This window comes from Drosophila willistoni (genome assembly GCF_018902025.1).
Source record: "Drosophila willistoni isolate 14030-0811.24 chromosome 2L unlocalized genomic scaffold, UCI_dwil_1.1 Seg72.1, whole genome shotgun sequence".
NCBI lineage: Eukaryota > Metazoa > Arthropoda > Insecta > Diptera > Drosophilidae > Drosophila > Drosophila willistoni.
This window is the reverse complement of record NW_025814049.1, coordinates 697418-722213: the sequence shown is the minus strand read 5'-3', so window position 1 is coordinate 722213 and position 24796 is coordinate 697418. Positions and strand designations below refer to the sequence as shown.

Below are 24796 nucleotides of genomic sequence, written 5' to 3'. Positions count from 1 at the left end.
TTATTTGAAAGCTTGTGCATTGTTTGATTAATTGTTTAATTGAGACCTTTAAAATAGCTACAAGTTCTAGCTTAGGCGATAAATTTAAAAGAAAGATCGTCAGACTAAAAGAGTTCGATTTGGATTTTATACCTTATCAGTGCAGGTTATCAATAAAAACGTATTAAATATTATGACTTATTGCTTCCCAACTCATCCCTATTCTGGCCGCCGCTTGGTTGGCACCCGTTACGTATACGCAATTTTAACCGGTTTATTCCTACAAATATACGAATTGAAAATTCAAATCAAATTTAAGGGAGTGCTGACAAGTGAAGTTAGACGACTCTAGCTAGAGACTCATACATATTTAGTATATAAACTCGCTTAGATTTTGTATATGCCACGCGTATTTCAAAAACCCGATTATCTCCCATAATTTTCTACATTATGCAATCAAATTTTATATACTTTAATTTCATATTACAATCCACCAACATCCGAAGGGTGCTCATATGCTTGAGTGAGGGAGATACTTAAATATGCTCAAATCAAGTTTGTTCCCATTTTTACAATCCGAAACAAAATTGATTTTCCCCTTAACTAATCGAATATTTCACACCAATCATTTGTGTGTATAATTGGACCAAAAATGTGTAATTTTTTCCCCTTGCTCTTTAAAGAGATCGAGATACCCTGCTTACACGAACATAAGGCACCGATATATATATGGACGGCCGATTCAATGTGCCACAACCGACAATCCACGATGCAACTCTCATAAGTATGCCCATTACCATTAATGGTCCACCAGAATCTCCTTGGCACGTCCTCCGTCTACGTCTGCGGATCTCCTCCGCAAATCATGCTGTCCGTTATGAAAGGAAGATTGTAATCGTTGCAATAATTACGACTCTACAGCAGTGCGCAGCGGGAAAACCACTTACTCTAAAATCTAAGAGCTACGACATTAAAGAGTAACAAGTAGTAACAAGCCAGCAGTTTAGGAAAATTGTCCTGCAAGAACGAATTCCCCTCCAATGATGACATCAGCAAAGAAGAAGCCATTTCAAGAAGGAACAAGAATCAGGTATAGCTAAGGCAATAAGGCGGCCATACGAGCAATAGCTTATTGATTCCGAATTTATTATTGTTTTCACCTACTTCTATCTTAAAATACATTATTTATTAATTATAAATTTTTCAAACTGAATTTATGGGTTATGGGTTGAATTGAAATGGTTACAATTCTTGTGCCGAACAATGTGAGCATTCATGGTGCTATTCCAAAAGTTTTTCTTTTTCCGGACATACTGAGAATGCATAACCTGATCTATCCACTGACGATGGTATGGCACCAATTGATAAACGGTTGGGAAATGCTGTAGGCCACAACGGTAATTCATAAAAAAAACCGCCATTACTATGTGATTCACAACCAATCCGCCACCGGAATCTGCTTTGCATGGATTGTTTCGTCCATCGTCATCTCCTGCGCAAACCATGCCGTGGTCCGTTATGCCACTAAATATTGCACTAGTGCAATTATTTGGGTCCCATATTGGAACGTATGCATATTTCAGACAACTTTGTCGAGTATTATATGGATCGATCACTCCATGTCCACAGACATGACCTAACGTGCCAACATAATAGGTGGAATTGGCAGAAGCCATTCCAATTGTTTGCACAAACTCATTTATTTCAGCTGCTCTGCTTAAGCGAATCAGTCCAATATCGTAATCATTCGTCTCATTATTATACATCGGGTGAGGGATGAATTCCTTAGGAAGGAACGTTTGTCCATTGATGTCCTTTAAGTCGATGACGCCCAAAAGAACCGTACAATCCATTCTGTCGTATCTGGTAACACAGTGGCCACAGGTCAGGACAAAAAACTCCGAGACCAAGGTACCGCCACCGTATGGCCAATCATGCACGAGCAAAGCAGCATGATAGGGAAACATTCCTAAACGAGCATATCGCCCGCCAAGGACGCCAATGACCTCGGTAGCAGCACAGAAATTCAGTAGCAAGCGAAAAGCAGGAACCACACTTTTAGGTGACCACATGCTGAAAGTTGACTATAGAAACCTCATCTAAGAGATGACACTTATATAGGATCCGGAATTTTAAGTTACCCAACTGTGTTAATTTGCATCACTTTGGCGAAACTAAAGTTGTGAAAACCAGGAAATGAATATTATGAAAAATGTTCTGTATATAATCGCCAGTATTACTATGCAGAATGGATTATAAATAACGAGTATGGCCAATATTGTTTAATGCTTTATGCATTTAGCGTTGTAGATGTCAATTGTTATTTCTTTGATCAGACGTTTCTATTTTTTTGATCAGCATAAGAAGCAGGGCTGTTGGACATATGTCATAATAAACCACTAATAAACTACTCTAAAACCTCTAAACCTTCATCCTAAGCAAGAGGATGAAGAAAAGAAAAGATACTTCTATTAATATTATTTACATTAATTTAAAATGTTGTTTTATTTAAGAATAATACGAGTGCTGCTATTATTATTATTTCAAAAATTGGCAAACTTTAAAGTCAGACGTAGATTATACGCCATAATAACCTTAACTTCGTGTTAAACTAACATTTTTTACCCACATACATACAATTTAGACAACGACTCTGCTTCTTATGCTGATAATAGAACGATTTTTGACCAAAGATTTTCTTTTATCCACACACGAACTTGAAGCAGTAATGTGTAAAGGGACGGATAATCCTTTGCGACACAATGATAAGGCCACGACACTACCCCGAGGAGTTAGCCATCCACCATTAAGGCAAACACTATGACTCCAGAGCAAAAGATCTGCGTATCTTAGACGACTTTGATAAGTTCCAATCTGATTAATGGCACCAAAACCACAGATAGTTCCATACAAATATTTTGGGTATGAGTTGTTTATCAAACCGAATCAATCCAATATCGATTATACCTTTATCACACCCTTGTAGTGTGCTGTAACACAATTCTGTTGATTTGGCGAAACTAAACAATTTTCGATTCCACGATTGGCCTTAAAATAAGCAACAGTGAGACAACATTAATTTGTTTTATTCAACAAATAAAAGGACTTAACTGATGCCAAATAACCATCAAATATGAAATGGACCACAACCGGATTTAAAATCAGTCAATATCGGTAGACGTATCGATATAGATTAAATAAACTCGTTTGGAAAATATTACCTTAAATATTGAAAGCCCATTATTTTTTAAATGTTCCTAACTAAAATTCTACAGTACGTTTTATTTTTACATTAAACTAAAAAAAATTTTGGTGATAAATTCTTTTGTTTTTCTCGACTATCGGACTTGCTATAAGAGTTTTTTGTTTTCTGATTTGAAGATTTTTGGAACATTTGAATGCCATAGTCAAGGGAAGTTATGGTTTTTGGGTTAAATTGAAATGTTGACAATTCTTGTGTCTGAGACTGTGATCATTTATATTTCCAGTTATCCACTTCTTGTGCCGGGCACTGTAATCATTCATTTTATGAACTATCCACTCATAGTGGAAGGGTACAGATGAATAAACCGTTGGAAAATGTGGTCTGCCACAGCCGAATCCCATAAAATATACACCAACGAGAAGATGCTGCACAACGAATCCGCCACCGGTATCTCCTTCGCATGGGGTGGCATGGGCATCCTGAAGACCTCCGCAAAGCATGTGCTCATTAAAGCCATCAAATTGTAAGCAAGTTGCTGGACTCCATAGTGGAAGAACTGCCCACTTCAGACAGTTTTGCCTAGTTTTATGATCATCGATATCACCGTATCCGGTGACAGATCCTACCGTATCATCTAGATAGGTAGCATGGCTAGGAGCTAAATTAATCACTTGTACATTCTTATTTATTATAGCTGGTTTCATTAAGCGAATCAATCCAATATCGAAATCGAACGTAATTGGACTATAGTCGTCGTGAAGAATGAGTGATTCGGGAAGGAACGTTTGTGCTTTGGTATCCTTTATATCGACGGCGCCACAAACAACCGTGTATTTGCGTATATCATTTGTAATGATTTGCGCAGCGGTAAGGACAAAGTCCTCTGATATCAAGGAACCGCTGCCTTGAAGTACACCATCCACGTGTACCGAACAATGATGGGGAAAGGCACCTAAACGAGCAAATCGCCCGCCATGGATGCCAATGACCTCGACAGCAGAACAGATAATGAGTAGCACGCAAAGAGAAGGAACCACACTTTTAGATGACCACATGGTGAAAGTTGACTGTAAAAACCACACTCAAGACAACTCCTCTTATATAGGAGCGGGAATTTTAAGTTACCTAACTGTGTTAAATTACATTTAATTGGCAAATCTAAACCTCTTATAACCAGGAAACAAGAACTTTGTAATAGTAATCGTTATTCTCATTAAGAACTGCTTTTTTAATTCAACCCTGGGTTAAAAAATTATATTAAAATTTGTAAAGCCCAAAAAGAATATTTATGGCCAAGCTATGTGACAAATGAGTTAGATCCAATACTTTTGATATATTATATTATATACTCAAATCAAATTTGTTACAATTTTTGGTCATGTAATCCGCAACAAAACTGTATTTCCCCTTTACTAATCGAATATATCACACCAATCATTTGTGTGTATAAAAATTGGACCGAAAATGTATTATTTTTTCCCCTTGCTCCTTAAAGGGATCGAGATATCCTGCTTACATATTAATGTGATCCTTTAGTCGTTTCAAATACTGATACTTATTTATTTTATTAAGATTTCGAAACATTATCCGCCCACGAACATAAGGCCCCGCAGCGGGGAAAACCACTTACTCTAAAATCTAAGAGCTACGACATTAAAGAATTCCATTCAGTAACAGGCCAGCAGTTTGGGAAAATTGTCCTGCAAGAACGAATTCCACTCCAATGATGACATCAGCAAAGAAGAAGCCATTTCCAGAAGGAACAAGAATCAGGTATAGCTAAGGCAATAAGGCGGCCATACGATTCCGAATTTATTATTGTTTTCACCTACTTGTTACTTAAAATACATTATTAATTAATTGTAAATTTTTCAAACTGAATTTATGGATTATGGGTTGAATTGAAATGGTTACAATTCTTGTGCCGAACATTGTGAGCATTCATGGTGCTATTCGAATAGTTTTTCTTTTTCCGGACAAACTCAGAATGCATAACATCATCTATCCACCTACGGTGGTAAGGCACAGATTGATAAACGGTTGGATTATGTGGTTCGCCACAGAACTCAGTTCCCATAAAATGTAGCCCAATGAGAATGTAATTCACAATCAATCCGCCACCGGAATCTCCATTGCATGGATTGTCTCGTCCATCTTCATCTCCGGCGCAAATCATGCCATGCGACGTTATACTTATAAAATGCCTGGAATTGCAACGTTCTGGACCCCATAATGGAACATATGCATATTTCAGACAATCTTGCCTAGTTTTATATGGATCGATATCACCGAATCCGGTGGTAATTGCAAGCGTATCTTTTGGATAGATGGCATTGCCAGGAGCCATAGCAATTATTTGCACTTTTTCATCTATTATAGCTGGTCTGCTTAAGCGAATCAGTCCAATATCGTAATCAAACGTCTCATGATCATACCTCGGGTGAACGATGAATTCTTTAGGAAGGAACGTTTGTCCAGCTGTGTCTTTTAAGTCCACGATGCCGATAGTAACCGTATAACTGTTTATGTCGTGCAGAATGCAGTGCGCACATGTAAGGACAAACAACTCCGAGACTAAGGAACCGCCAGCAAAATAAGTCTCCTCCACGTGCAAAGAGACATGATGGGGAAACATTCCTAAACGAGCAAATCGCCCGCCAATGATGCCAATGACCTCGGCAGCAGAACACATAATGAGTAGCAGGCGAAGAGAAGGAACCACACTTTTAAATGACCACATGGTGAAAGTTGACTGTAAAAACCACACCCAAGATAACTCCTCTTATATAGGAGCTGGAATTTTAAGTTACCTAACTGTGTTAAATTACATTTAATTGGCAAATCTAAACCTCTTATAACCAGGAAAAAAGAACTTGTAATAATAATCGTTATTCTCATTAAAAATGGCTTTTTTATAATTCAACCCTGGGTTAAAAAATTATACATATTAAAATTTGTAAAGCCCAAAAAGAATATTTATGGCCAAGCTATGTGACAAATGAGTTAGATCCAATACATTTGCTAGATAGATGATAGATGATCGATATTTTGTACTCAAATCAAATTTGTTACAATTTTTGGTCATGTAATCCGCAACAAAACTGTATTTCCCCTTTACTAATCGAATATATCACACCAATCATTTGTGTGTATAAAAATTGGACCGAAAATGTATTATTTTTTCCCCTTGCTCCTTAAAGAGATCGAGATATCCTGCTTACATATAATTGTGATCCTTTAGTCGTTTCAAATACTGATACTTATTTATTTATTTAAGATTTCGAAACATTATCCGCCCGAGAACATAAGGCACCGCAGCGGGGAAAACCATTGACTGTAAAATCTAAGAGCTACGACATTAAAGAAGTCCATTCAGTAACAAGCCAGCAGTTTGGGAAAATTGTCCTGCAAGAACGAATTCCACTCCAATGATGACATCAGCAAAGAAGAAGCCATTTCAAGAAGGAACAAGAATCAGGTATAGCTAAGGCAATAAGGCGGCCATACGAGCAATAGCTTATTGATTCTGAATTTATTATTGTTTTCACCTACTTCTAACTTAAAATACATTATTTATTAATTACAAATTTTTCAAACTGAATTTATGGATTATGGGTTGAATTGAAATGGTTACAATTCTTGTGCCGAACATTGTGAGCATTCATGGTGCTATTCGAATAGTTTTTCTTTTTCCGGACAAACTGAGAATTCATAACCTGATCTATCCACAGACGATGGTATGGCACTAATTGATAAACGGTTGGAAAATGTGGTGCGCCACAGATGTATCCCATAAAATATACGCCAATGAGAATGTGATTCACAACCAAGCCGCCACCGGAATCTCCTGGGCATGGATTGTCTCCTCCATCGTCATCTCCTGCGCAAACCATGCCGTGGTCCGTTATGCGATCATAATGGCTGGAATTGCAGAATTCCGGACCCCATATTGGAACATATACATATTTCAGACAATTTTGCCTAGTTTTATATGGATCGATATCACCGTATCCGGTGACAATTGCAAGCGTATCTTCTGGATAGATGGCATCGCCAGGAGCCAAAGCAATTATTTGCACTTTTTCATCTATTATAGCTGGTCTGCTTAAGCGAATCAGTCCAATATCGTAATCCATCGATATTGGATTAAAATACGGGTGAAGGATGAATTCTTTAGGAAGGAACGTTTGTCCAGCTGTGTCTTTTAGGTCGACGACGCCGATAAGAACCGTATAAGTGTTTATATCGTCGAGAATGCAGTGCGCACATGTAAGGACAAACAACTCAGAGACTAAGGAACCGCCAGCTATATAAGTCTCCTCCACGTGCAAAGAGACATGATGGGGAAACATTCCTAAACGAGCATATCGCCCGCCAATGATGCCAAGGACCTCGACACTAGAACAGATAATGAGTATAAGGCAAAGAGAAGGAACCACACTTTTAGATGACCACATGGTGAAAGTTGACTGTAAAAACCACACCCAAGACAACTCCTCTTATATAGGAGCGCGAATTTTAAGTTATCTAACTGTGTTAAATTACATTTAATTGGCGAATCTTAACCTTTTAGCTTTGTAAATGTTGCAGTACCAAATCGTAGTTATAATTAAGAAAAATATTTATAATCAGCCATCATCATCCGTCATAAGTTCTTTAAGGGAAAATTTATTATTTTTGTTTGCATTGTATTTTATCGGTTTTTGCATAAAATAAATTTTTAGACTCTTCAAAAAATGTCTGTCATTCCTATTCGTGGGCACTGCCATGACACCGGTAGTGAACAGATTTTTTATACACTTGCAGAGGGTATTATAAAATTGGTTAGATGTTTGTAAGAAGACCTTACCAACCCCACAAAGTATATGTATATATTCTTCATCAGCATAGACCCTGAGTTGATATGGCCATGTCCATCTTTCCGTCAGTATGTCCGTCGGTAAGTATCCACTTTTCTCGGCCAATTCGAAACTGGATTTTTAAGCAATTTATAACCTGGATGAAAGGAAGTCTGATCGGATGGCGGTTATGGTCATACAGGAGGTACAGCGAAACAAAAAGAGGTAGACTAATATTATAAAAGTTGCCCGTAAATTTACGAATTGCATTACAGAAAAAGAGTTATGGATATTTATAAGTATTATGACAAGGATTGCAAGGGTATATAAAATTCGGCACAACCAAAGTTATCTTCTTTGATAGTTTTTTAATTACTTCCATGCTATGTTATGACGTTTACGTTGGCGTATCGTTTCTTATTACTGTGTTAATGCATTTAAAGCGTTTATGGCAAAGTCAACACTTGGCACAAAAAATATAAACTTTTCTGAAATTTGCAAGATTTTCAGTAGGACCAAAACAGAATAGAATTTTTTACAAAAATCCACTCGCCGACTTGGGTATACCATGCACTTAAATGGTGCTTAGCACAAAGTCGCAAAAAGGTATATGTGGTTAGGAGCAAAAACAAAATGTGCTAACAATCCGTGTACTTCCCTTCCTTCCCCTTCCCTATTAAAATTTCGCAAAGGCTTTTTGAGTTGGAGCTTCCAGGGTGCTGTTCAAAATTTTCATCGGTTGCCAATTCGAACGGCTGTTAATTTGCAGCAGTTTGGCGAAACTAAAGTTGTTTAATCCAGGAAATGAATATTATGTAATTTGAATTATAGTTGTAATTAAGAATAGTGCGAGGGCTGATGTTAATATTTTAAAAGACTATGTATAAGCCATAATAAACTAACAATTTTCATGCACATACATACAACGTTTCTCATTATTATTACAAACTGCCAAGAGGTTGCAGATTTTCCTAAAGTTACAAATTAAACAAGTAAATTCGAAAAAACGATGGAAAGCGCCGAAGAAGTATTCAAAAATTTTAGAAACTATGTTTGTGTCATGCAAGTGTTTTATCGGACTAGACTGTAATGTACACAACCCCGAATGAATCCAGATCATGTACATCCCCTCTTAGTCAAAGAATCTTCTTTGATCCAAGAAGAGGTCAGGTTCAGCCTATATTGGTAGTCTCTCTCGCAGTCCCTTATCATCAGATGTTATGATGGGCAAGAGTACCACAAATTAGGCCAAAGCCAACACATCTACGGGCTTAATGTATCGAGAAGTTTGGTCCGGGTGGGACTTCTGGCTGGCGGCTAGCAAACAGTCTTTGGGGGGGTTCTTTGGACCAGCATTACTCAATACACCCGTAGTACATAAAATAAAACAAAGTCCCTAGAGCACGAATATTATACAATCATTTAACCAAAAGAGATGAACTAGAAGGATAGAGAAAAAGAGTATATTAGTAACGCACGAATAGGGAAGCTATGAGGATGTTATTATAGCTTTGCGTCTAAACCCTCCCAACCAATGATTTTCCTTTCGCAAGATTCTGGAAAATCCCAATATAATTCAGCTCACCGCTCACATTTCACTACAAGGAAGATCACATAACTTTTACTCAAACATTACAAAATGATATTTATTCACGAGGGTTACGGAATACCAAAATACTTCAATAAGTCGGAAACATAATCCGATTTGACTAAACTAAAATGATGATTCTTAAAATATACGGTAATCAAATTAAATAATTGGATCATTTCAGGCATCCAAAAGCCAAATTTGTTTTGTTTTGTGAATCTTAATTGTAAGGTGGATATATATAAACTTATAGTTATTTAAAAATGAAAATGTCAATTGGAATTTGGGAGTCTCCAACTTAAATTACGAGATTAATTATAAATAACTGTAGGCTCGCTCACACCACACGTCAAGACGATTCTTAATATTGTTTCAATTTTTCAACAATGATTGGCAATTTTCTTTTTCTTTGATCTTTTATTTAGCTTTACTGTACTTGAGAGAATCTTTCGTATTTGATGATTATTTGACACTGAACTCGCTTTCGTTTTGCATACAAACAGGAAAATACCAGAACGATCATGATTTATGTCAAGAACATAGGACTTACCCATCCGTCCGGTCCGTCGAAGGCCTTCGTCGTCCGCTGTATGATGCTTAGGAATAAAATGTTAGGTTAAATCAAGCGTCTGGCATTCCTATGCAACAAATTCGGTCTAAGAGACTCCCAATCCGCAACGAAGAAACTTCTCTGCCTGTATCCGATTCGGGCAGCTATTCCAAGCTTTTTTTTAAATGTCTCTGTGCCCTTCACGGTGTGCAGCTTTTGATTATCCCTGGCCAATTCTCGGAATTCAAATATAAAATTCCTTGCTTAGGCTTTCAGCATTCAATTTGATTATGGCTAAGTTTTCAAAAGAACTTATTAGAAACCTCCAAAGATTTAAATATCCACAAAAAATTAACTTACGATAATAAGATTCACAAAGCTTTACATATATTAATTGCTGTCCTAGATGCTCCAGATTAGTATTTAATTAATAATTTGGCTTGATGGCCAAGAAAATTTCAGATTTAAATTTTTATATAATTTCTTGAGGAGCAGCGTGGTTTGGGCGTCTAGCCAGGGCGGAAGTTCGTCAGAAAAGAGTGTGACCAATGCATGCGATCGCGCATGATGCTACTTCGCTAGGGTTGCACTAGTAAAACTATCGAACTTCTAAGCTCAGCTGATTATTTTTATCGACACAATTACCTACCACTTACTGAAATACAAACTAACGCCTTAAAATTTAAAAATAAAACTAACGGCAGAAACTGGGCACTACAAGACAACCATTTTAATTTAAATATTTGTTTCTTCTTATTTGCTATTCCTGAAATATACAAAGCAGCCCTCGTGTGCGGGGTTCGACACTCGAGGTGTAACCAATTGAGAAGCCCATAAATTCTGTTTGGAAAATTATTTTTACTTAAGTTAAAGCCCAGAATGTGAGGAAATAATACAAAATTCAGAATAAATTCACGGTTGCCCGATAGTCTTGAATTTACGAAAATTCATCCCTGTAAGTCACATTCAGCGAGTCTGCGATTTGTGTTTTTGAACGATTTCAGGCCCTAGTCAAGGTTTACAAAAGTCCTAGTCATGTCGAACAAAAGTGAATAGATTCTGAATTTATTATTATTTTCAAACATTTCTGCTTCGTATTAAGTAACTTAACCAATATAATAATAATCCCAACCAGGATTTATATGACATGTGTTGAATTGAAATGGTTACAATTCTTGTGCCGGACTCTGTTAAAATTCATGTTCTCATCTCTCCACTGACGATGGTATGGCACATATTGAAAAAGGGACAAACGATATGGTGTGCCACAGCCATTTCCAATGGAATAGATTGCAATGAGAGTATTATTCCCAGTCGATCCGGCTCCAGAATCTCCTTTGCATGGACCGTATCATCCAAGCCAATCTCCTGCGCAAATCATGCGGTTCGTAATGGAAGCAAAGCTCAAATGCCATCCATGTGCAGAGAAACATGATAGGAAAACATTCCTAAGTGAGCATATTGCCCTCCAATGATGCCAATTGCTTCATTATCCTTGTCGCCTACACAGATAATGAGTAGCAGGCGAAGAGAAGGAACCACACTGTTAGTTGACCACAATTTGAAAGTTGACTGTTAGGACCACAGCCAAGTGAACTCCATTTATAAATGGAGATTTTAAGTTACCTAACTGTAGTAAATTGTAGTTGATTGGCGAATCTAAACCTTTTATAACCAGGAAACACAAATTGTGTAATAATAACCGTAATTCTAATTAGGAATGGTATTTATAATCGTTGTATCATTTATCTGAAGGTTAAAATATTGCGCAACCAGAACGCCGTGGCTAACTACAGCCATGCCAAAGTTTGTATACCCTTGTAAGGTTTTCTGATATTTTTCCCTTAGCTATAGGAAGCAACGTAAAAGAACGTCTTATCTATAAAGTGTAATTTACGTGAGAGACCGCATATTATTTGCTATTAAAAAGCCAAATATATAATTTGAAGGCAATCGCGTCAAAAGATGCAAAGTTATTGATATAAGTAACTGTTTCTGACCAAGCTATGGGAGCTATGAGATAAAGTCACCTGATTTTGATTGGCACAATTTGCTTAGGTATATCAAACCGACAAATGTTTACTTTTACTGTTATTAGAAAAGTTTAGAAAATAATGAAATAACAAACGGCAACGGAGCTCTATGTTATAGCGATCCGATCCTGCAGTATTTAGAACCTTAAATGCAAACATATAAATGCAGAAGATACATATATATTTTATATGGTCGGAGATTTTGCTTCTATGCATTGCACACTTCTGAACAAATTAATAAGCACACCCCTGTTGCATGGGTTTTAAAATATGTGAAAACCATAAGCAATTTTTCTGTCTGCATGATCACCTAGATCATAGATAAATTGGTTTATTGGGTACACAAATATAGTTTGTTGCTATTTTTGGTTATGCCAGCGTAGTCAGTAAATAAAATGATTTTCCCCTTATGTGTCATACCGCGGCGCTAAAACTGCATGTTAAAGAGATATCTAGGTTACATGTTAATTTAATCCTCTAGTTGTTTCTCTTACTGCTACTTAAAAAACTAACTGCTAATTAAAAACTGAACTAATAATGGGTCCGCGCTTATAATACAAGTCTATGCAAACATAGTATGGCATTTACTATTACTGGTCTCCTTAGCACGTGCCTGGATCTCCTGCGCCAATCATGCGGTGCAATAACTACGACTCCATAGCTGAATATCTCCATATATCAGATGACTTTGCTACTGCTTATTTTCGAACTGATCTATGACACGGTAACTGCAGATAGTGGCGAATGTTGCTGGATGTCGATGTCCTTGTCGTCCCTGCTCTCATAGTTAAAGTTTGGATGATTGATGAGTTTTTCAACATTAAAAGTTTTTGCATCGCCAGCACTTAAACCGGAGGTGCCGATAATAACTTTCATCGTAATGTATAAAAAGCAATGGGGAGCGGTAAGGACAACTGACTTTGAGATCAAGGAACAACCACATTGAAGAACGTCATATATTAGGAAGGCAGCCAAACGGGAAGAATTGTCCTGCCCGTGCGAATTCCCCTGCAATGACGACATCACCAAAGAAGAAGCCATTCCCAACAAGAACAAGAGTTAATTATAAATTTTTCAAACTGAATTTATGGATTATGGGTTGAATTGAAATGGTTACAATTCTTGTGCCGAACATTGTGAGCATTCATGGTGCTATTCCAAAAGTTTTTCTTTTTCCGGACAAACTGAGAATGCATAACCTGATCTATCCACTGACGATGGTATGGCACAAATTGATAAACGGTTGGATAATGTGGTTCGCCACAACGGTAATCCATAAAAAAAACGGCAAAAACTATGTTATTGACAACCAATCCGCCACCGGAATCTCCTGGACATGGATTGTTTTGTGCATCGTCAAATCCTGCGCAAACCATGCCGTGGTCCGTTACGCGATCAAAAATTGTGCAATTATCTTTGTCCCATAATGGAACATATGCATATTTCAGACATTCTGGTAGAGTATGATATGCATCCATCTCACCATGTCCACTGACATGAGCTACCGTGTTAACACTATAGGTGGCATTGGCAAAAGCCATTCCAATTGTTTTCACAAACTGATTTATTTCAGCTGCTCTGCTTAAGCGTATCAGTCCAATATCGTAATCTAACGAAGTTGCATTAAACTGCGGGTGAGAGATGAATTCTTGAGGAGGGATCATTTGTCCATTGGTGTCCGTTAGATCGATGACGCCCAAAAGAACCGTACAAATATCTTTGTCGAAAGTGGTAACACAGTGGCCACAGGTAAGCACAAAAAACTCCGAGACTAAGGATCCGCCACCGAATTGCCAATCATGCTCCAGCAAAATAGCATGATAGGGAAACTGTCCTAAACGAGCATATCGCCCGCCAATGATGCCAATGACCTCGGTAGCAGCACAGATAATCAGTAGCAAGCAAAAGGCAGGAACCACACTGTTGGGTGACCACATGCTGAAAGTTGACTATAGAAACCTCATCTAAGCAAACGACACTTATATAGGATCTGGAATTTTAAGTTATCTTACTGTGATAATTTGCATCACTTTGGCGAAACTAAAGTTGTGAAAACCAGGAAATGAATATTATGTAATTTGAATTGTTGTTCTATTTAAGAATAGTATGAGGGCTGCAATAATTATGTCAAAAATTGGCAAAGTTAAAAGTCAGACGTAGATTACAAGCCATAATAAACTCAACGTCGTATTAAACTGAAATTTTTTACCCACATACAAACAGAATTGGAGCAATACAAATTCGAATTGATTGGGAGTGATTTCTAGATTTTTCACGTTTCTTGGCGCACTTTATTGTTTTTAAATATAAAGTCTAATAAATAATATTTTGTTTTCGGAGCTTTAATGCTTTCCAAGTGCTACCATAGATATTGGTCTATAATTACAGACATTGATGAAAAAAAAACTTTAAAAATGGCAAGCCTAAAAAAGAATGATAAGTATTTTAGCTATTTATATTTTCATCTACCCACTGACGAGAGTAAGGCAAATATTGAAAAACGGACGGATAATATGGTACGCCACAGCCATATCCAAAAGAATGAACCGCAATAAGAACCCCATTCACAGTCAATGGGCCACCGGAATCTCCTTCGCATGGACCCTGTCGTCCACGCGGATCTCCTGCGCACATCATGCTGTCCGTTATATTACGAAAATAGAAGGGATTGCAATGTCTTCGACCCCATAGTAGAATATGAGCCCATTTTAGACAGCTTTGCGTAGTTCCAAAAGGATCGATGACACCGTACCCGCTAGTAATTGACACCGTATATTCGGGATAGTTCGCATCGGCAGGAGCCATTGCAATCGGTTGTACATTCGCATTAAATATAGCTGGTTGACTTAAGCGAATCAATGCAATATCGTAATCCAAACTATCAGTGTTAAATCTTGGATGAATGATGAATTTAGTAGCATCGAAAACTTGTCCATTGTTTGCCTCCTTTAAGTCGATGACGCCAGCAATAACCTTAAACTTCTTGATATCTACCCCCTCAAGGCAGTGAGCAGCGGTAAGGACAAATGTTGCTGAGATTAAGGAACCGCCACAGTCATCAATACCATTCATTCGCAATGAAACCTGATAGGGAAGCTCTCCTAAACGAGCATACCGCCCGCCAATTATGCCAACTGTTTTATTATCCTGGGCAGCAGCACGGATAATTAGAAGCAGGCAAAAGGCAGGAACCGCAGTGTTAGGTGAAAACATGGTGAACTGTTGACTGTATGGATCAAAACCCAGGGGAATGCCAATTATATAGGAATGGGGATCACAGCTGTGTAAAATTTAATTGACTAAGCGAAACTAAAGCACTTAACACCAGGAAACGCAAATAATGTATTGACAATTTTGATTATGATTAAGAATATAAGTATCTATTCTTTAGGTTAATATAGAGCTTCTTTCTTCATCCTCTTAAAAGGGTAGAAGGTTTTAGAGTAGTTTATTCAGACTGACATGTGTACAACGACTCTGCTTCTTATGCTGATCAAAAAAATAGAAACGTCTGATCAAAGAAATAACAATCGACATCTGCAACACTGAATGCATGAAGCATTAAACAATATTTGCCATAACTTATATACAGAAAATTTTCCTGCCCAATGTCAAATGAAAGTTTAATAAGTAAAATATAATTTACATGCAAAGTAGCCAACAAATTTATTTTATGTGCGATGAATTGGTAATAATAAGATTTTTGGTCAAAGATTTTCTTCTATCCACCTCTAAGTTTGACCAAATTTAGCATTTAAATATATTAAATTATTATGTTTATACTTTGAAGGTTTAGGAGGTAATGTACCAGACCCGGAATGATTCCAGATCATGATCCCTCTTAGTCAAGGTATCTTCTTTGATTCAAGAGAAGGTCATATAGTCTCTCGGGCGACTATTCCAAACTAGTTGACTTTGTCGGAATGTCTTTATAGCCCTTAACGGTGTGCAGTTTTCGAGACCACTACACGGGGCTTCATACCAAATTCGGACGATCTAGTTTTAAAAGTCGCCGAGATCTATGTAGGTGTTATCAGGACAGACGGACAGTACTGGATCGACTCGGATGTTGATAATGATCAAGAGTATATATGTATATATAATATACGTTATGGTGTCGGAAAAGCTTCCTTCTGCCGGGTACATACATTTTGGCGACTTTTAACCCATATGGTGAAATGCTATAGTTTAGTTCAATGAAATTAATATACCAGTTGGAGCTTCCTGGGTGGAGCTTCATCGGTTGCCAACTCGAACGGCTGTTAATTTGCAGCAGTTTGGCGAAACTAAAGTTGTTAAATCCAGGAAATGAATATTATGTAATTTGAATTATAGTTGTAATTAAGAATAGTGCGAGGGCTGATGCTAATATTTTAAAAGACTATGTATACGCCATAGGACACTAACAATTTTCATGCACATACATACGACATTTCTCATTATTATTACAAAATGCCAAGAGGTTGCAAATTTTTCTAAAGTTAAAAATTAAACAAGTGAATTCGGAAAAACGATGAAAAGCGCCAAAGAAGTATTCAAATATTTTAGAAACCGTGTTTGGTAAGTGTTTTACAGGACTAGACAACCATTTTAATTTAAATATTTGTTTTTTCTTATTTGCTATTCCTGAAATATACAAAGCAGCCCTCGTGTGCGGGGTTCGACACTCGAGGTGTAACCAATTGAGAAGCCCATAAATTCTGTTTGGAAAATTATTTTTACTTCAGTTAAAGCCCAGAATGTGAGAAAATAATACAAAATTCAGAATAAATTCACGTTGGCTCGATATGACAAACTTTTGCCTTGACAATGGCCTTAACAGCGTAAGCAGGACAAAAGCCTTAAAATTCCGAATATTCATCCCTGAACGATTTCAGGCCCTAGTCAAGGTAAAAAAGAAATCGTTGTCGAACCAAAGTGAATAGATTCTGAATTTATTATTTTTTTCAAACATTTCTGCTTCGTATTAAGTAATTTAACCTATATAATAATAATTCCATCCTGGATTTACGGAATACGTGTTGAATTAAAATGGTTACAATTCTTGTGCCGGACTCTGTTAAAATTCATGTTTTCATCTCTCCACTGACGATGGTATGGCACATATTGAAAAAGGGACAAACGATATGGTGTGCCACAGCCATTTCCAATGGAATAGATTGCAATAAGAGTATTATTCACAGTCAATCCGGCTCCGGAATCTCCTTTGCATGGACGGTACCATCCAAGCCAATCTTCTGCGCAAATCATGCGGTTCGTAATGGAAGCACAGCTCAAATGCCATCCAAGTGCAGAGAAACATGATAGGGAAACATTCCTAAACGAGCATATTGCCCGCCAATGATGCCAACTGCTTCATTATCCTTGTCGCCTACACAGATAATGAGTAGCAGGCGAAGAGAAGAAACCACACTGTTAGTTGACCACATTTTGAAAGTTGACTCCACTTATAAATGGGATCGGGAATTTTAAGTTACCTAACTGTAGTAAATTGTATTTGATTGGCGAATCTAATCCTTTTGTAACCAGGAAACAAAAATTGTGTAATAATAATCGTAATTCTTATAAAGAATGGTATTTATAATCGTTGTATCATTTATCTGAAGGTTTAAATATTGCTAGGTTGTCGACGTCGGTATAGCCGTAGTCTTTGCTCTCACAGTTGAAGTTTGGATGACTGATGAGTTTTCAACATTAAAGGTTTTTGCATTTCCAGCACTTAAACCGGAGGTGCCGATAATAACTTTCCTCGTAATGTATTCCCTACAAAGCAATGGGCAGCGGTAAGGACCACTGACTTTGAGATCAAGGAACAACCACATTGAAGAACGTCATATATTAGGATGGCAGCCAAACGGGAAGAATTGTCCTGCCCGTGCGAATTCCCCTGCAATGACGACATCAGCAAAGAAGAAGACATTCCCAACAAGAACAAGAGTTAATTATACATTTTTCAAACTGAATTTATGGATAATAGGTTGAATTGAAATGGTTACAATTCTTGTGCCGAACATTGTGAGCATTCATGGTATTATTCGAAAAGTTTTTCTTTTTCCGGACAAACTGAGAATGCATAACATCATCTATCCACTTACGGTGGTAAGGCACAGATTGAAAAATGGACGGACGATATGGTATACCACAGCCAGACGATAAAGAATAAACCGCAATGAGAGTATTGTTCACATTCAACCCGCCACCGGTATCTCCTTCGCATGGACCGTACCGTCCAAGCGGATCTCCCGCGCAAATCATGCGGTCCGTTAGTGGACGAATATAGTGGGCATGGCAAGTTTGTTGATCCCATACTGGAACATTTACAAATTTCAGACAATTTTGCCTGGTTCCATATCTATCGATAACACCGTATCCGGTGATAAGTGCCACCGTATCTTGTGGATAGTTGGCATTACCAGGAGCCATTGTAATCACTTGAACATTCGCATTTAATACAGCTGGTTGAACAAAGCGAATCAATGCAATATCGTAATCTATTGTAGACTGGTTAAAAGACGGGTGAATAACGATTTCTTTACTATATAAAACTTGTCCGTTGTCCATTGCGTTTAAATCGATAATCCCAGCAGTAACCGTTATCCGTCTCTTCCCCTCTAGAACACAGTGCGCAGCTGTGAGGGCAAATGTCTCTGAGATCAAGGAACCGCCACAAACATAATTGCCATCCAAGTGCAGAGAAACATGATAGGGAAACATTCCTAAACGAGCATATTGCCCGCCAATGATACCAACTGCCTCAGTATCCTTGTCGTCTACACATATAAAGAGTAGTAGGCAAAGAGAAGGAACCACACTGTTAGTTGACCACATTTTGAAAGTTGACTGTAAGGACCACACCCAAGAGAACCCCACTTATAAATGGGATCGGGAATTTTAAGTTACCTAACTGTAGTAAATTGTATTTGATTGGCGAATCTAAACCTTTTGTAACCAGGAAACACAAATTGTGTAATAATAACCATAATTCTAATTAGGAATGGTATTTATAATCGTTGTATCATTTATCTGAAGGTTAAAATTTTGCGCAACCAGAACGCCGGGGCTAACTACAGCCATGCCAAAGTTTGTATACCCTTGTAAGTTTTTCTGTTATTTTTGCATTATTATTAGGAGGCAACAAAAAAGAAAGTTTTATCTATAAAGTCCAATTGTTGTACGAGACCGGCATGTTATTTTCTATTAAACAGCCAAAATGCAGAAGATATATACCTTATGTCGGAGATGTTTCTTCTAAAAAGGGTTTATTTTCGAACCCATAAGGAATATTTGTGGCCGAGACATGTCAATTTTTATACCCTTGCAAAAAGGTTATATTCATTTTGGTTAGAAGTGTGCAACGCATAGAAGGAAGCATTTCCGACCACATAAAGTATATATATTCTTGATCAGCATGACGAGACGAGTTCATATAGCCATGTCCGTCCGTCCGTCCGTCTGGATCAACGCAGACTCCTCCTAGAGCGTAAGAGCTACAGATCTGAAATTTTGCATGAAGGCTTGTATATACTACAGGGGTTGTATATCTTGGATTCAGCCGGTTCGGATCACTATATCATATAGCTCCCATACAAATGGCAAAGTCACAAACAGTGACTTTTCTCAATAACTTCCTTATTTTCTGAGCTATTGTCGTGAAATTTAATATTGGTGAGTTAATTACACATACGACTATGCCAAATTTGATCAAGATCGGGTAACTATATCATATAGCTCCCGTAGGAACGATCGGTGTGAAACAGTGACTTTGATCAAAATCTTAGTTATTTCCTATGCTAAGATTGTAGGCCGTTCTTTCGCAAGCTTAAGCCTTTTTTGAAAAAACTTTGATGGCTATAGGTAAGGAAAGAGTTACCAAAAAAGTTGCAAGGGTATACAAACTTTCCCGCGGTCGAAGTTAGCCCCGGCCCTCTGGTTCTTTCTGCTTTATTACAGATCTCTAAGGCTATATGAGTTAATGCCGATATATTTGGTAGATAAATTGGTATATTATCTACACAAATTCAGTTTGTTGCCATTGTCATCATTACAAGATCAAGGAATAACCACATTGAAGAACGCCATATACTAGCAAGGCAGCCAAATGGCAAAATTGTCTTGCCCGTGCGAATTCCCCTGCAATGACGACATCACCAAAGAAGAAACCATTCCCAACAAGAACAAGAGTCAGGTATAGCTAAGGCAATAAGGCGGCTATACGAGCAATTCTAAATTTATTATTGTTTTCACCTCCTTCTAACTTAAATTACATTATTTATAAATTGTAAATTTTTTAATTCTTGTGCCGAACATTGTGAGCATTCATGGGGTTATTCGAAAAGTTTTTCTTTTTCCGGACATACTGAGAATTCATAACCTCATCTATCCACTGTCGATGGTATGGTACAAATTGGAAAACGGACGGACGATATGGTGTGCCACAACCATACCCAAAGGAATAGACCGCAATGAGAGTATTATTCACATTCAACCCGCCCCCGGAATCTCCTTCGCATGGACCGTATCGTCCAAGCGGATCTCCTGCACAAATCATGCGATCCGTTATTGAAGGAAAATAGTGGGAATTGCAAGTTTGTTGATCCCATATTGGAAAATCTACATATTTCAGTAAATTTTGCCTGGATCGATATGGATCGATATCACCGTATCCGGTGATAAGTGCCACCGTATCTGGTGGATAGTTGGCATTACCAGCAGCCATTGTAATCACTTGAACATTCGCATTTAATACAGCTGGATGACTCAAGCGAATCAATGCAATATCGTAATCCATGGTAGAGTAGTTAAAAGACGGGTGAATAACGATTTCTTTACTATCAAAAGTTTGTCCATTGTTAGGCTCCCTTAAATCGATGATGCCACCAATAATCGTTATCCGACTTTTCTCGTGCTGAACACAGTGCGCAGCTGTGAGGACAAATGTCTCTGAGATCAAGGAACCGCCACAATCAAACATGCCATCGAAGTGCACAGAAACATGATAGGGAAACATTCCTAAAGGAGCAAATCGCCCGCCAATGATCCCAATGACTTCGGCTGCAGTACAGATAACGAGTAGCAGGTAAAGAGAAGGAACCACACTGTTAGTTGACCACATTTTGAAAGTTGACTGTAAGGACCACAGCCAAGAGAACTCCATTTATAAATGAAGATTTGAAGTTACCTAACTGTAGTAAATTGTATTTGATTGGCGAATCTAAACCTTTTGTAACCAGGAATCATTGTATCATTAATCTGAAGGTTAAAATATTGCATAACCAGAACGCCGGGGCTAACTACAGATCTTAATGAAATTCGGCACAGCTAGTTTAGGCAATTTATGGAGCTCTATGATATAGCGATCCGAACCTGCAGTATTCAGAACCTTAAATGCAAATATATAAATGCAGAAGCTATATATTTTAATTCTCTTTCAACATAAAAGATTTGTGCGTAGCCAGCACTTAAATCGGAGGTGCCGATAATAACTTTCATCGTAATGATATGCCCCACAAATAAGTGCGCAGCGGTAAGGACAACTGACTTTGATCTCATAGAAGGTACGAATGCCCATCCAAATACGACTTCAGGAAACAAAATCAGCGTCTTATGCTGATTAAGAATGTGTGTATATATACACTATGGGGTCGGAAACGTCTCCTTCTATACGTTCCAAACAAATTTATTTTCTTCCCTGTTCCATTGCATTTTTATAAATTTAGATTGTCTAAATTTCAATACATAATGTTACAATAATTTTCGAATTTATGCCAACAGCCAATTGATAATACTTTGTAATTTAGGTAGTAAGATAGTGATCTATCCACTTACGTAAGCGTGGCACATTTGTATATACAGTAGGACGATGGACTGCGCCACAACCAAACCCCCACGATACAATACCGACGAGTTTGTTATCAATGACGAAGGGGCCACCGGAGTCGCCTGGGCATGATCCTTGCTGTCCGCTTGGAAGTCCTGCACAAATCATGTTTTCCGTTACCCTTGGAATATTGTCACCATTACAATATTCGGGGCCCCATAACTGAACTCTGACACATCTTAGTCGCGTTGTTCTCTGTTTATACTCATTGATGAAACCGAATCCACAGGTGGTCCCTATTGTGTTGGGCAAGTAGAAGACGTGTTCATCGGGCAATGCAATACTGCGCACATTCTCATTGAATTCAACTGCCTCGGTCAACTGGAGCAAGGCAATGTCGTAATTCTTGCTCGGAGCGACGTATTCTTGATGAACGATAATTCTTTTAATATCTAATCTTTGTCCGTCATCAGAACTTAAATCAACGGTGCCCACAACAACTTTTATCGTATTTGTGTTTTGTCTATCAGTGCAGTGAGCAGCTGTTACTACCATGGTCTTTGAGATTAATGTGCCACCACAATAATTTCTAGGATTGACTTGCAAGGAAACCATATACGGATATTCTCCAGCACGGACAAGTTGCCCGCCAATAGTACGTAACATACTAGAATTAAGGGCAGGAGCGATGGTGAAGAAGCTACTCATTGTTAGAGCAAGTAACAGCATGATGAAAGTTAACTATATTGGCTATCTCTCCATCATATCATTATATACAGGCTAGTTACGACCATAACACAATTGGGTTCATTTGGCGAAACTAAACGAATCAATTCTCAACGTCACGATTGACCTTAAATCAACCAGCCTTAAAAATTGTGCACCGAAATGAAACACCACTGAATTATTATTGTATTCGTAAAAACTAACCATCGGATATGGTACGCACTACAGCAGGATACAAAATCAGTGAATATTGACATATGTATAGATATTGCTTAAGTAATCTCGTTTGGCAAATATGACCTAGAATATTGAACGACCAAAAATTTTAAAATTCACTTAATTAAGATTCTATAAAGTTGAATACATGGCCAAATACGATTGAGTATTTTTAATATGTATGTATGTCGAGGTGTCCTAAATGAAACATGCCTTTGATTTAAATTCTACATATGCGTGTCCTTTATTATTGGATTCTTTTTTCAAAACCGATGGGAAGATGTTTATTAATCCAGTGACGATAAGGAGCCACATATGTAAATAAGAACGGACTACGCAATACCCCGCATGTGTATATTCCCACTCCATAGAGTTTGCCATCGACAACCAATGGGCTGCCAGTATTGCCTTTGCATAAGATATTCGACTTATACGGATCTCCCGCGCAAATTATCTTTTTTGTCACACCTGGAATATATTCTTTGCTACAATATAGACGACGCCATATTACAGCATAGCCAACTCTTAAGGGATTTGCTTGTTTAGAATTTATGCCACCGAATCCCATGAAGGTTGCGTTCTGATTTTCCGGGTACTCGGCGTCATCATCGGCCATGTTAATCCTTGTCACCAAATAACCGGCATCTGATTTATGCACCTCAACCAATGCAATATCGTTGCTGATACCGTTGTATTTTGGATGAATGAGGAATCTGGAAATATTTAAGATTTCTGCATATCTAGAATTTAGTGCAGTGATGTTGGCCATAATCTTTAATTTATCGGGAGTTTCTCGAATGACGCAGCGAGCGGCGGTTAGGACAACGGTGAATGTGATAAAAGAACCGCCACAAATATACGCCCCATTCTTTGTCAAGGCGACATGATAGGGATAGGGAAACCGTACTCCAGACGGAATTTCCATGAATTGCGCAGCACCGAATCCACTACTGCAGATGATAAGCAGCAGGCTTAAAGCAGGAACAACGGTGATAGCTGGTGTTAACATTTTGAAAGATGACTTTAACAACTAGGTCGCGTCTGGAAAATGCCGTTTATATAGTATTTATGGCAGCTATAACACAATTAAATTTAATTGACGGAACTAAACGAATTAAAAAATCCATAAATCGAATTTGTCTAAAAATCAATCCGATCTACTTTCTACACATTTAGGCTGTATGCCTTTGACAATTAAATCTAACTTTTTTTCTTCCTTTCCTCTTCCTTCTTGCATTCCTTTTTTATAAAGAAAAAATTACCTTGGCAATGGGTTTCAATATTTATTTTTAATTTTTTTTGTTTGTTGCTTTTGGAATTATAACTTTTTTGATGGTTATGATGGTGTTAAGTTAACACCTTAATTTACACTTTCGATGCTTAGGGGAGTTCATGATAAGCTCATCCAAACTATAGGTAACTTATATAGGCGGCATGCTTTAAGTGAAGTGACCGATAATTTCTGTGGCAGCATTCTACTCTGCACAATTTTATAATATTCTTTTCAAGGGTTTACTAAGTATCAAGATATCCAAGCAATGCAATTAAATTTTCATTTTTCCGTTTCCCAACTGTATTTACATTTAATTGCAAAGTGAAGCTTAAGCAAAAAGCTTTAAGATAATACCATTTCCCACATCCTCACTCGTGACCCCATTAAACATTTATTTAGGAATGGATTACGACCTATATATTGCTATTTTAATAATCACCAAGTTTTTTTTGCACTTTCTAATAGGCTCATTATCGCAGGTCTGTACGTTGTTTAAACTTATTTTAATGTTTTACCATATCTCAAACATAATATTTTTAATCAGACCGCACCTAATTGTTAAGTTTTGGTA

The 24796-nt window shown here is 37.6% G+C and overlaps 7 protein-coding genes across 8 annotated transcripts; all 7 read right to left on the bottom strand.

The window, feature by feature from the left end:
* Positions 1 to 778: 778 nt before the first annotated feature.
* Positions 779 to 2051, bottom strand: LOC26529234 (trypsin 3A1). Its single transcript, XM_015179355.1, has 2 exons — positions 1404 to 2051; positions 779 to 847 (listed from the first exon to the last, which is right to left on the bottom strand). The coding sequence occupies exons 1-2, from the start codon at positions 2049 to 2051 to the stop codon at positions 779 to 781; spliced, it is 717 nt and encodes a 238-aa protein (XP_015034841.1).
* A 3130-nt stretch (positions 2052 to 5181) lies between these two features.
* Positions 5182 to 7641, bottom strand: LOC26529752 (transmembrane protease serine 5). Its single transcript, XM_015179367.1, has 3 exons — positions 6988 to 7641; positions 5292 to 5936; positions 5182 to 5193 (listed from the first exon to the last, which is right to left on the bottom strand). Exons 1-3 carry the CDS (start codon positions 7639 to 7641, stop codon positions 5182 to 5184), a joined length of 1311 nt encoding a protein of 436 aa, XP_015034853.1.
* A 5266-nt stretch (positions 7642 to 12907) lies between these two features.
* Positions 12908 to 14130, bottom strand: LOC6637985 (trypsin-3). Its single transcript, XM_002061006.2, has 2 exons — positions 13311 to 14130; positions 12908 to 13062 (listed from the first exon to the last, which is right to left on the bottom strand). The coding sequence occupies exons 1-2, from the start codon at positions 14128 to 14130 to the stop codon at positions 12908 to 12910; spliced, it is 975 nt and encodes a 324-aa protein (XP_002061042.2).
* A 320-nt stretch (positions 14131 to 14450) lies between these two features.
* LOC111518357 (trypsin-1-like) lies at positions 14451 to 15407 on the bottom strand. Its single transcript, XM_023174785.2, has one exon. The coding sequence runs from the start codon at positions 15404 to 15406 to the stop codon at positions 14639 to 14641; it is 768 nt and encodes a 255-aa protein (XP_023030553.1). The 5' UTR covers position 15407; the 3' UTR covers positions 14451 to 14638.
* A 2731-nt stretch (positions 15408 to 18138) lies between these two features.
* Positions 18139 to 21320, bottom strand: LOC26529091 (trypsin). 2 transcript variants are annotated; one of them, XM_047010391.1, is made up of 2 exons: positions 21130 to 21277; positions 18139 to 18836 (listed from the first exon to the last, which is right to left on the bottom strand). In XM_047010391.1, the coding sequence occupies exons 1-2, from the start codon at positions 21198 to 21200 to the stop codon at positions 18158 to 18160; spliced, it is 750 nt and encodes a 249-aa protein (XP_046866347.1). In that variant the 5' UTR covers positions 21201 to 21277; the 3' UTR covers positions 18139 to 18157. The 2 variants fall into 2 exon arrangements, with proteins under 2 accessions (XP_046866347.1, XP_023030719.2); XM_023174951.2 differs by lacking the exon at positions 18139 to 18836 and having other exon boundaries at positions 20386 to 21320.
* A 542-nt stretch (positions 21321 to 21862) lies between these two features.
* On the bottom strand, positions 21863 to 22730 carry LOC111518359 (trypsin 3A1-like). The gene has a single exon (XM_023174816.2). The coding sequence runs from the start codon at positions 22716 to 22718 to the stop codon at positions 21987 to 21989; it is 732 nt and encodes a 243-aa protein (XP_023030584.1). The 5' UTR covers positions 22719 to 22730; the 3' UTR covers positions 21863 to 21986.
* A 441-nt stretch (positions 22731 to 23171) lies between these two features.
* On the bottom strand, positions 23172 to 23984 carry LOC26529734 (vitellin-degrading protease). The gene has a single exon (XM_023175344.2). The coding sequence runs from the start codon at positions 23959 to 23961 to the stop codon at positions 23200 to 23202; it is 762 nt and encodes a 253-aa protein (XP_023031112.1). The 5' UTR covers positions 23962 to 23984; the 3' UTR covers positions 23172 to 23199.
* Between the last annotated feature and the right edge of the window lie 812 nt (positions 23985 to 24796).

Bases quoted from the DNA above. Each gene is read 5' to 3' on its own strand.
- LOC26529734 (XM_023175344.2), bottom strand. From the start codon at position 23,961: ATGTTAACACCAGCTATCACCGTTGTTCCTGCTTTAAGCCTGCTGCTT.
- LOC26529234 (XM_015179355.1), bottom strand. From the start codon at position 2,051: ATGTGGTCACCTAAAAGTGTGGTTCCTGCTTTTCGCTTGCTACTGAAT. The intron at 848-1,403 runs GTAATGGCGGTT...CATAACGGACAG, and splicing joins GATTGGTTGTGAATCACATA to CATGATTTGCGGAGGAGATC.
- LOC111518359 (XM_023174816.2), bottom strand. From the start codon at position 22,718: ATGAGTAGCTTCTTCACCATCGCTCCTGCCCTTAATTCTAGTATGTTA.
- LOC111518357 (XM_023174785.2), bottom strand. From the start codon at position 15,406: ATGTTTTCACCTAACACTGCGGTTCCTGCCTTTTGCCTGCTTCTAATT.
- LOC6637985 (XM_002061006.2), bottom strand. From the start codon at position 14,130: ATGTGGTCACCCAACAGTGTGGTTCCTGCCTTTTGCTTGCTACTGATT. The intron at 13,063-13,310 runs GTAACCATTTCA...TTACGATGAAAG, and splicing joins CAATGTTCGGCACAAGAATT to TTATTATCGGCACCTCCGGT.
- LOC26529091 (XM_023174951.2), bottom strand. From the start codon at position 21,305: ATGTGGTCAACTAACAGTGTGGTTCCTTCTCTTTACCTGCTACTCGTT.
- LOC26529752 (XM_015179367.1), bottom strand. From the start codon at position 7,641: ATGTGGTCATCTAAAAGTGTGGTTCCTTCTCTTTGCCTTATACTCATT. The intron at 5,937-6,987 runs GTATATTTTATG...TGGTTTTTACAG, and splicing joins TGAATCACATTCTCATTGGC to TCAACTTTCACCATGTGGTC.